The sequence below is a fragment of the Theobroma umbraticum genome, unplaced genomic scaffold (genome assembly GCF_002168275.2).
Source record: "Theobroma umbraticum cultivar Fairchild unplaced genomic scaffold, ASM216827v3 scaffold_50.0, whole genome shotgun sequence".
Classification (NCBI taxonomy): Eukaryota; Viridiplantae; Streptophyta; class Magnoliopsida; order Malvales; family Malvaceae; genus Theobroma; species Theobroma umbraticum.
In genome coordinates this window covers 5,119,520-5,132,267 of record NW_018397261.1, presented here as the reverse complement: position 1 = coordinate 5,132,267, position 12,748 = coordinate 5,119,520, and the positions used below count along the sequence as shown (strand labels likewise).

At 30.7% G+C, this 12,748-nt stretch overlaps 1 protein-coding gene across 1 annotated transcript; it reads left to right on the top strand.

Moving 5' to 3' along the window:
- The first annotated feature begins 5,213 nt into the window (after window positions 1–5,213).
- On the top strand, window positions 5,214–6,146 carry LOC110418598 (C2H2-like zinc finger protein). Its single transcript, XM_021431374.1, has one exon. It carries the CDS (start codon window positions 5,214–5,216, stop codon window positions 6,144–6,146), a length of 933 nt encoding a protein of 310 aa, XP_021287049.1.
- Window positions 6,147–12,748: the final 6,602 nt, after the last annotated feature.

Genomic DNA, 12,748 nt, shown 5'->3' with positions numbered 1-12,748 from the left:
TTAAGTATTTACTGAACAGAATCTGTACATTTTTTAAATATTATGACTCTTTCATATCATTAATTGAAATGAAATTTTTATAATTATTTATCTCAAATTGGAAAAACTTAATAAATAATTTAATATAAAATAGTTGAAATTATTGTTTTCTTCAAACAAATTTATCGTCAAAATTATCTAAATATATAAATTTAATAATAAGTATATATATATATATATAGGGGAAATTCATTTATCATAATTTTGTCAATAAACAAGATCGAGCAACAAGCAGACGGAAAAGAAATAAGTAGTGCTTGGAAGCAAAACAGAGTGGTGAATCTTTGGCGGAGAAATGAAGAAAATCTGTATTAGGTTCATTGCTAGAAGATCTTCAACAATAGTTGATAACCCAACCTACTCGACGTCGCAGTTCTATTGTTCATCTCTTTCATCTTCCACTCATCCTTTTCCCAATCGGAAACTCTTTGTTGCAGGATTGTCATGGTAAGTTGACGAGAAATTAAAAAATATATTTTTTAATGAAATCATTTAATATAATTAATATTTTTATTTATAAATTAAATAAATTTTATTAATAATTATAACAAAAAATATTTCAATTATCGTCATGAATACATATTTATAAATATATATAAGTTTTAGATGATTTACACAATTGATAAATATTAATATTTTTATAATGTTATGGTAAAAAAAATGATGAGCTGAAAATTTTTATATAAAATTAGAGTTTACTTTCGTTATAATATGTGGTTAAATATTTTAAAAAATATCAATATTGATTTTCTTCATTTCAATTCCATTCTTAATTTAATACCCAAATAAGTGTGCCAGTCGTTAATGAAAAATATTTTTCACAAGATGATTCAAATAATAGAAAATGTTTTTAAAAATTTATTTAAACAATAAAAAATATTAAATTTTCCTTAAAATATTTTACACAAAAAAAATTTCTTATTTTTCGCTTACTAAACAAAACTTAATATGAGGTTTAAAAAAAACTACCAAAAACTTAGCAGCAAGTCAGAACAAGAGAGCAGGACACAAAAATCCCTCTTGACACATCTGAACATTTTTATACTCAAGCATTAAGGTATCATATCATTGAGTCTTGATAAAGAAAAGGGTAAAACACTTTACATTTATGAGTTTTGATCATAATTCCACTATTATTTTATGCGGAGTCCATGAGTATTGAAAATACATAATTCATTTAAAAGGAATATCTTTAAATGGATATAATAAGTTTAATAGTAATCAATCATTAATATTTTTATTAGTTCACGACATGGTAATATGTTTAGAACAGATTTATTTTTCATTAATTTTAAAAATTATTATTTTATAAATTATAATTTTTAATTTTTTTCTGTTTTGTTCAAAAGAAGCTCTTTACCAGTTGATCGAATTTAATCAAAGAGCGCCAATTCCTATCAAATGATTGACTAATCTAAAAAAGAAAAAGAGTTGAAAAGAAAATAGATATTTTAAATATTTTTAATTATTAATACTATTTACGCATTTGAAACAAAATAAAATCAATGAATCTACATATGATCAAAACTTAAAAATAAAGAGAATTTTATCTTAAAGTAAAACCAATCTAAGCTGCCTGAACCATCAGAGCCACCAAAGCCATCTGAGTTACCAGAGCCATCCGAGTAATCGGTAGTCGCAGCATTCTTGACCCGCCGTTGAAACGGGGCCCGTTGGTCAGCATTCTTTGCCCTATCAGAAAATTCTTTCTCAAGCACTCTCACAATGTCAATCAAAGTAAGATTGACCAATTGAATACTCTTATCATCAATGTGCTGTCAGTGAAGATAGTGGGCGCACTTGTCCATTATCTTGATACTTTGCTCAACTCTGCTTTCCAAGGTTTCATAGGTTTTTTAGTTTCTAGTAAAGCTCGTTGATGTCACTAAGAGGAGATTTGTCAGAATCTGGGGAGGAGGTGGTGGAAGGGTAGATTTTGAACAGATGAGGCGGAGCAGACCGCTGGTAAGCCATTTATTCATTGAGTGCATTAAATATTAATTTTAGGTTATTATTATGTTAAATAGTTAAGTAATGGTAATCTGTTTCCAAAAATACCACTATACATGGCAATCAACGCAAGCAGTTGGATTGCACATGGAGAAAAAAAAGTTGAAACAATTTGCTTAAAGGAAAAAAAAACCCAAAAAATTCATGATTTCTTTATCTTTTTCACAATGCCCCATTAAACAATTTATAATCGTAGACAGATGCCTGTTAGTGATTACGATATTTCAGTTTCCTGACGCGATTTATCCCAATTCCAAGTCTCAGATCACAAGTTAGGCTGTTTTGTTGAGAATTTGGGACATATAAGCAAGGGCAATGGCCTTTGGAAGCAACATATATTCCTTCAAGCCTTGGAACAAACTTTCCAAGATGAAAATTTTTCTAAGTTTCTTTGATGATTTTTTTGTTGTGTTTTTATTTTATTTTAAGTAATGAATTTTTTTCATTTATTTCAGTATTTTTGTGAAAATTTTAGGCAGTTTCATTGGAATCAGATTTTTTTAATGTTGGTTTTTGTATCCACGTGGAATTATCTGTTAGGAACTAATTAATTAGTATTAAGTTTTCAAGAGGTGTGTTTTGGAATCAAATTATATAAGAATGGCATTAGATTTTATTTGAGAATTATAGTAGAATTTTTTTTAAACACAATAAAAGTTAGGGATTTTTTTTCTCATATCATTTCTTAATTTTTTAATAAAAACCCTAAATTAGGGTTAAACATGAAATAGGATGATAATGAAAACTTAATTTGATGTTTTTTTTTTCAAATTTCTCGCTCAATAATTTTTAGACATATGACGAGACAAAAAAAAGTAAACACACAATTCTTAGGTAGTAAGAACTATTGCCACATTATTTGCCATGTACATCATCTGCCACTTGATATTCATATTAGCAAAATCAGATGCTTTAGGAAGTGCAGCCCAAAATGCTTCACCATTTGGCTGAGATCATATCAGCTTTTCCTATAATCTGTCAAACTTTACTAGAAGCTCACCATCAATGTCAGAGGTTTTCACCTATTTAGGAGCCTCTGTTACAAAAATCTCCAAGAGCACTCATTTTACTTTTGTTTTGACCCATTTCAGAGTTTGGGTCCTTTATCATTGAGAATCTAACAGTGGCCACTAGGTATATAGTTTCTCTTTTAATTTGTTTGTATATGGTTCTTTTTCCTCCCTTCTTACCCACTTCCTCTTTTCATTTGAATATCACCTTCAGTCCCATTTGTCGTGACTTAAGGGCCTCTCCATGTTCGAATATTTCACTATACTGATTCCTTGGCTATCAATACCTTTGGTTATATGCCCATTATAAACAAAATTTTGATTGGTTTTTTTAAAAAAAAATTCAAATGTCAACATGTCACATAGTAAATGACATGGTATAAAAATGCCAACTAAACTATTAAAAAATGAAAGTTAGTCAAAAGTTAATGAAAGCTTATTTTGATCCTAAATAAAAATTCAGAAATTTAATTGAATATAATAAAAGTATAAGAATTTAATTGATTTTTCTTATATAATTCAGAGACTTATTTGAATTTTTAACCAAAATTTTAAAAACAAATATTATTCACACGCACATGTCATGCACAGCTAAAATCTTTCTACAAATAAAGTAAGTAAATTTTTTAAATTACAAATGATAAGTGCATATCTAATATTTTAATTATAACATATAATGGTCAAAAGTCGAAGAATTATCATCCACATATGGTAGATGAAAAATGACAAGTTTTATTCCATTTTCAAGTTTCATGATTAAAAAAAAAATAAAACTCTAAAAATTATTAATCATTTTACTTTTTATTACGTTTAATCAAGTTTTTGTATTTTAATTTTAAGTTAAATAAACTTTTATAATTAATGATGAACTAATTATTATTTGTCATTTTATATTTACATTAGGTTGAAATAGTGTTGATGTAGAAAATAAAAAATACCATAGGATCATGTTATCATATCAAATGAATATATATGTAATATTATCATCAATTATAATATATCAACATATCATATTTTCATATCATAACCATGTCACGTTAATACCATATGACATAAAATGACAAATAAAATTTTAGCTAAATCAATCATTAACCATAATAACTTATTTGAATTTTTTTTCAATAGTTTAAACACTTTTTTAGATATTATGTTAAAATTTTAAATACAGATATTATTCACAATCCACAAACTAAGATTTTTTTTTTTACAAATAAAGTAACTAAATTTTCAAGATCACACATGATAAGTGCGTATCCAATATTTTAATTATAATAATGGTCAAAAGTCAAAGAATTATTATCTGCGCATCCTAAATGAAAAATGACAAATTTTATTTTATTTTCAACTTCAATGCTTAAAAAGAAAAAGATAAAACCCTAAAAAAATTAACCACTTTATTTTTATAGGTAACTTTCTTTTAGATAAATTTCTAAAAAAAAAATGTTTGTTAATAGATTGAATCCCATTACAAAAAATCATTATTGATGTTCTTCAAAGTTAAGAAATATAAATATAAACATGTTAATAAAGCTAGGGACAAAAAATTTATAATATAATAAGAGATATTAGATTGAAATGGAACTATTTTAATAATTGACATCCATTTATCTTTCTCAATTGTAGGAGGCATTTGAGGGTTGATCATCTTATTTATATGTACTAAAGTATTAAATTCATAAGCTTTTTACATATTCTCTAATATTGAATTATGTCATATTTGATTTGTTTTTTAGCATTCATGTTTATATTAGCATAATCACATGATTATTTTTATCAGTATAAGCTTTTAATTCAGGTGAGTCATGCAATTAGGAGTGACTTATATACATTTTCCTGTCTTTGATGTTCAAACGTTTATGAATCTCATTGCCACGCTAGGAATTTATGATGACAGTTATTTAAAAAATAATAATTTAATAAATTGGAAAAAACACACGTAGGTGATTTTTAATTTTGGCAAGATCGGAGTCGCTCTGGCCTTTCTTGTTTTGCGCCCATTCGCCAAACGAATGGTTGCTACCTACTCCCCTTTTTAAGTTCCCTCACTCACTCACTCTCTTCCCCCAAATATATGTAGCGTCTTCTGGCCTTGGTTTTTTTCTTGTGAGAGTTCTTTCTTCTATTCGTTTCGCTTACTATTTTGTCGCTGCTGCCATGGAGAAGAAAAGCAAAACGTGTAAGATCTGCAACAGAAGGTTCGCCAGTGGCAAAGCCATGGGTGGTCATATGAGATCTCACTTGGCTAAACTCCCGATTCCTCCAAAACTCAGCCTCCCATCCTCTTCTTCAACCCCACCACCCAACAATAATAAATCTCCACCTCCTTCTTCTGCCCTTAGTCGTGATCCTTTCAGTGAGGTTAATCACATGCAGCCTTATCGATCTGAACTTTCTAGCGAGACCGAGTCTCCCAGGAATCCAACTGGGAGAAGATCCAAACGACTTCGTAAGGTTGTGTTGAACATAGTGGGCTCACCATCGGACTCGGTAAGTTCGATTGTTATTCCAGTAATCCCCGCTGAAACTGAAACTTTATCTAGTGAAGATGCTGCGATGTGTCTTTTGATGCTTTCTAGGGATAGTTGGACTACTATTAAAAAAGAGCAAAAAGAAGTCTATTATGAGTCCATAGACGATGAAGAAGAACTTGACGGTGACGGTGACTACGATGTGGATGAAAATGAGAATAATGATGATGACTTGTTTTGCGTCACTAACCCTGGTGCCAAAGCTCACCCAAAGTACAAGTGTGAGACATGCAACAGAGTTTTTAAATCTCACCAGGCTTTGGGTGGGCATAGAACTAGTCATAAGAACAAGCAGGTTTTTAGGGCTTCTATCGAAGAAGGAGAGGAAGCTGAAGGAGAAGAGTGTGGTGGTTCTGGTGGTGGTGATCAGATTGAACAACAAAGAATCTTTGAGTGCCCGTTTTGTGACAAGGTGTTTCAGTCGGGTCAAGCACTTGGTGGGCACAAGAAAAGTCATTTTACTTACTTAGCTGTTGCTGATAAGGTTCCTGAGAAATCATCTGCTGCTCAATTGTTCGATCTTAATTTACCAGCTCCTGAATATGATGATGAAAGTTAGCCTGGTGGAGAATTCGACGGCGCCCAGTGCAGGAATGTCTCTTCCGAGGAAGTTCTGATGCATATGGTAAAAAAGTTAAGATAAAAAGTTATGAGATGTTCATGAAGGATTGAGAAGTGAAATTTTTTCATGCTTTTTGTATATACTAAAGCTGCTTGGATTCGTCTTAATTATAGGTCAGTTTCATAAATTGGCACTGTGGTTTTTATCTTTTTTTTACACAGTGGTTAATTTATTTAAAGCCTTAGGTAATTTAATTTAATTTCTACAGTATATCTCTTCCTTTTCTTCTTGGTAGTGTGGTTGCGTAACGTCCGTGAATGTGTAATGTTCTTAGCATTGTAAACTACACCATTATAGTAATAAGAACAAAAGAAACAAGGATTATCTTCAATGGTGAGAAAAAGTGGGTTATTTGGTGCAAGCATAAACGTGTCTTTATCTAATTAACTGCATTTTTAATGTGACCATTGTTTTTGTTGAAGATCATGAGTTTGTTTTCTTTGTTTCTATGGGAGCTTCATGAAAAGAAGTTATAGTACAATGAAGCTGCACTTATTTTGTTATTTTTACAGGACTCAGGACTACAGCTGTTTCAGCTCAACAGCTTTCCCTAATTTTTATCATTAAAAAAATAGAGAGAGAGAGAGAGTTCCTCGAACCCATTTTTTGTTCTAGTTTGGGTACTCAAGATTAGCTTATATCAGTCATTGCTACCTGTGTATAGTTGTTTGCACAGTCGGTGAAGAAGTCAATATGTTTCTTTCCTATCTTCGCTCAGTTTATCTTTATAGGATTTGGTTCCCTGTAAAGAGTAACGTGAAAACACGGTTTAGTAAATTCTCTACCCTCAAATTAGGTAATGCCAAGTCACAATCAGAATTCATTGTTTCATACACTCTTTCTTTCCTTCTCACGAGTTTAACCAAAAAATAAAAAAGTTTGGGTTATATATATATATATATATATAAAAGAATTGGCAGAAACAAATTACAAGGTGGAAAAAGGGGTACGATGGGAGCTAGTTTGAGAGGGGTTTAGATCCTAGGTTTTGATTCCTCATGAATCATGATCTTGTATCAGAATGATATGACAAGATGGCTCCGAACCCATAAATCAATCGGAAATGCCTATTGTTAGCTAGGTACGTTTGGCTGTGACTGTTTAGTCAGGTTTTGTCTCCAGCTTAAACTGATGAAAATCTGCCACTGTAGATATCTTGGTTCTAGATGTTAAGTCTAGTTCTAGTAAATTGGGAATCTCCTTTAAGATCTTGAAATTCAGTGGAGCTATATCTATGTGAATGAAATGGTTAACTCCTGCTACAATTTTGATACATAACCAGAAAGAAAGTGTTCATTAAAAGTAGCGTTATACTTGATGGTTAAAGCTACAGCATGTCCTAATGCTACAATTTCAGCCACTTCATATAAAAATTTTGCGTTGTGCACGTGACTTTGGCCCTTCATCATTTCTTGCATGTCTTTATGTTTTCAGTAACTTGTTCATCTTCCACTATGGACAATGCCTATTGCTTAATCTAAGTTTCAAACTTTCACTCTCAAATCTTGTTTTGGGATTCAAAACCACATAGTCATTATACTAGATTTTACATGCAAATTCGGTTCCAATTGTATTTGGTAATTGAACATAAGGGAGTGAAGGAGATAGCTTGGGAAGAGTATAAAGTTTGGTGCCCTTTTAATTATGTATATAACATGGAAGAGTCGTTTTGGTTAAAGTTAAAGCCATTTTGAAAATCAAATATACTCTTGTTGGCTACCTTAATTTTCAAGGTTAAACCACATTTCTTTTATCATCAATAGAAAAGAAACACCTTACTAGGTTAATTATGTTATTTGGTTTCCTTGCTTTGATTCCCAATAGTTCAAGTAGGCACCACTGTCCACCACTTTATTAAAACGTTGGATTCAAAAGCAATTTAGAATTTCGTTCAAACACTTAAAATTTATGAATTTTCGTTATAAAAATTTCTTTCAACCTTAATGCCAAAGTAACAGACTTAGAATTGATAAGTTAGTGAAAACACGTGTGGAGGTGTTGTTTCTTTTTTTAACCTTCAAATCTCACATTAATGGCTATAGGATTTCTTGCCAAACTAGTCTACGAATGCAGGTTTCCTCTTCATTCCCTCTTAAATCACACCTTTTAATGGTTATGCTTACGTGTTCATTCCTTTTCTAACCCACTAGAGAGTTTTATTAAATACTATCTCATAAAAAATCAATGAATATTCTTTGGTGCATTGAAGATAGCCAAAATTCTGTAGGTAAAACACACAAGATGTGTACTAGATATTAATTTTATTCTGCAATCAAAGGCAAAAAAAATGATGATACCCTTATAACATTGCTCAATCATTAAATAAAGAACATTAAAACACCAGCCAGAGAATGCATATGGCCAAGAATTGGGTTCTTCACAAGTGTTTCACCATGCGTTTAACTTGGATTAATTGGCAACCCTCATTTATTCCTCCTCCAAATTGAAGAAATTGATGAAATCTCATTAAATTCATAGAACACGTTTGACATATTAATGTATCTGCTCTCGTTTCTCAAAATAACTAGAAGGGATATTTTGTAACGTATTTTTAACCATAATATATACAGTATTATAATGCGCTGAAGCAAAGAAAAATAGTACTAGTACTTGATTTAAGGATCATTCTTCTAAAATTAGTTTGCCATACCCAATGACTGCCTCGGAGTAACCAATGGATATTAATCGATAGGGTTGATCTCATGATTTAGACCGTAACCAGTGGATACTACACATGGGATCAAAACCTGAACTAATCCTAAACTAAAACCTCGAAGAATTATCCCGTTGGACTCGAGACAATGACAATGGCCCATCATTTTCTCTCGCTTATTTTAGTTCTTTCTTTTTCTTTTTTGTCTGGGGGCTTAGGATGCGAAGGAACCTGCACAAAGCTGGGTCAGTCAAGTGTCTTGGCTATACGAGGAACCTACACAAAGCAGGGCCAAGCGTATGTCTTGGCCCTCACACCAGGGCGAGGTGAGTGCCGACACCGTGCCATGCAGGTGTTGAGGCAAGGCGAGGCAAGTATCTAATTTTTTATGTCTGATACTGTTGAATTAATTTTGGTTTAATAAGAATTTGAAGTCGTATTTGATTAGAATTTTCCTTTGCATATAATATTGAGTAGTTTTATAAGTTTAAACCTATTATCTTACATTGAGCTCAAACCCTATTATACTTTTAACTTTTGTGTATTGAAGTGGATCTTTATACCTTCAATGTTAAATAATGCTTTTGGGAGCCTTTAAGAAGCAAGACTTTGTAACACTGTCTTTACTTTATTTGGAGCTAAAGTGGATGTAGATGAGTGTTCTTACAAGACTATTAACAGAGGTGTATAAAGGGTTTTTTTATTGATTTGGAAAATCATGGAGAGAAATTTTATTGTACTAGAATTTCTCAATAGTAGGTAAGAGGCCAAATTATGAAAATTTTAGTGTTTTAGTGTTTACTTGATTTCTCTTAATATTATTTTTGTTGTTTCTTGGACAATTTTAGTAACAAATTAATATCAAAGTCTTGAATTCGATAAATCATCGTTCAACAAAAGGGTGCCAAAAGTTAATAGTTCTATAAATTTCTCAATTAAAAAGTTCGACAGGAAGACTAGTCTTGCACAATGTCAAAAAAATGATTAAAAATTTACTTATGCAACAAGATTTGATGTGCCCCTTGTTAAGGAAAGAGAAAGGCAATCAAATGGTATGAAAGATATTAAATGGGCAAAGTTAAAGGAAAGATGTGTTAACACTATTTAGCTTTGCTTAGGGGATAACATGTTTAACTATGTCAATTGACGATAAATTCACTTTATAGTTATGGGCAAAGTTGAAGAAGGTTTATTTGACAAAATGTCTTTTCAACAAATTACGACTTAGGCAAAAGTTTTGTGATGCTTGAAAATGATAGAGAACGGAGGCCTTATGAAGCGTATGAACAAGTTTGATGGGATCATTGATGAGTTGAAAGAAGTGATGTGAAGGTAAAGGAAAAGGTGAAGGCATTTCTCGTATTGGTTTTGGACTCTTATGAGTTATTTGTAAAATTTTTGATTTGCAAGAATAATACGATAACGTTAAAATGCACACAAACACCATTAATGTCCCATGAAGCTTGATAGAAAAATAAAGAAGGGGTAGAGATTTAGTTGACTCGTTATTAGGGGTTAAGGTAACAAAAGCAAAGTATCTAACAGTGGTAAGTATAGATTCGACAATGTTTAAAGCTTTTGATGCAAAAGGTATGGATATATTACAAAAAGGATAAAGATAATGAAAATAAAGATGCGTGTCTTTGTTATCAACGATAATGATTGTGATACTGTCCTTACAATCTCAAAAGATATGAATGTGAATCTAATGATAGCTAGTGTTTAGATTCTATTTGTGTCATTCTTGCACGTTTTCAACAATATTATTTTAATTTGTTTCAAGAAGGTGTGGTCAAGAATTTAACTATGGGTGATAAGTCAATTGTGAAGGTCATAGGTCTTGGAATAGTAAGAATGAAAATTTTTGATGGGCTTGTGCACCTTTTGAATGGTCTTGGAATAGTAGTAAAATGTGTAAAAATTTAATTATCATTAAAGCCTATTACATTCTAAGTGTATGGATATTTTGTCAATAATGGAATGATAAAAGTCACATAAGATGACATGATTTTAATGAGGAGGAATTTGCATAATGATTTGTATCATCTTAAAGATGAGGCCTCGGAGGGATGAGAATAGTGCATATGGGATGGTAGCTACAATAGTTAAATTTCATTTGCTAAGAAAATGATGAAACGTTCTTATAATGTAGAAGATTAAGGGTGAAAAATCTTGCTAGTGTTAGTGAATAGGAAGGGTTATGGAAGTCCATCGAAGTCAATTAAAATCATTTGCTTGATAGCTATACATGTGAATTGACCGTTTGTGAAAACGAGTGTTGCACTGCATTTGATTCGTTATGTATTGTTGGGTAATTTGTTTCAAAGGTCAATGCTTAAGGAAGTGCTTAAGGAAGTTTTGGCTTAAAGAATTATTAAAGGTGTTGGAAAATAAGTGAAGTTAGATAGTTACAATTTAGTGTAATCAGTGAAAGAAGTTAAATTCGTGAAAAGTTAAATTCTAATTTCACTAGGGTTATGGTTTATATACAAAATGAGTCATTACATAATTTTAAACTTTTTTTTATCTCATATTGAATCCTAATCCTATTATACTTTGAACTATAAAAGTGGGTCTCTTATCTTTTGCTTGGTCAAATAGGTTTGAAAATATAAACAATTTAACAAATTGAATTCATCTAGTGAATCCATTAAACCGATTGAGCTATAGAAAACTTTCGAACAGAACAAAATCCAAAATACTTCAGTCGATTTGATGAAATATTCCCCAAAATTGAACTTTTGCAGACATATTATGATGTATATATAAATCACGTCTAAACAAAATTACTCACTTAACTAACTTGATTATGAGAATGTAACCAAAAAACAAAAGTAAATCTTTTCCCCCTACCATGCAATGTCTCACCCCAAGTTGTCACATCGTATATATATCATACTCAAAGAAACACGATAATAATTTAACCATAGCTAAATCGCAAGTAATTGTGATTAATTTCCTCGAGGTATAGAGAAAAACTAAGTATAATACTATTAATTATTTATATATTAATATGATTAGTATGCATTTGGCAGCATATCAGCCGGGCTAGTGCCTTTGCTTCAATCGATATATTTAGGGCAAGTGGCAAGTTAGTATCCATTAGACTGGTAAAATCATGTCATGAATGATTTTGGTTGACAATTTTATATAAACAAGAATATTATAGTTAATTAATATTGATATATAAATTGATAAAATTTAAAAATAAAATAAAATAATGAAATCTATTGATTGAAAATAACGTATACTGAAATTTTTAAAAATAAATAGAAGCATATTTGAACTAAATCAGAAAGATAGAGCCTTTTGTTTAAGTGTTTGAGATTTTTCAGATTTGGGATTGGGGGTTTAAGTGTTTAAGATTTTATGGATTTTCAGATTTAGGGTTTGATGAAGAAAAACTGAAAGTGAAGACTCAGAAGTGTGCCTGATGCGGTGATGGCGTCGTCGCCAGCCATCGGGTCTTAGGAATGTCGGGCTTGGGGAAGATTGGGAGGAAGAATTGGGACTGAAGAGATTGTAGAGGAGGAGCCGAAAAAGAATAGGAGGCGACAGAGAGAGAATATTAATGGGTTATTGGGTTACGGAATAAAACAAAAAAATATATAAAATAATTTAAAATGTTTTATTTAATATAAATTATTTGATCAATTCAGTTGAAAATTAAAAAAAACGTGAATCAAATCAAACATATTAAATAAATCATGATATTAAATTGATGAGTGTTCACTCTTAATATCATATGTGGTATTTCATTAAATTAAAGTTTGAATCAATTTAATATCTCAATCAGTTGTGATATTTTATTTATATCAAATGTGAATTTAAGCATTAAAACTTATATAAGAATCTTAAGTCAATCATTATTAATAATTTTAATTTA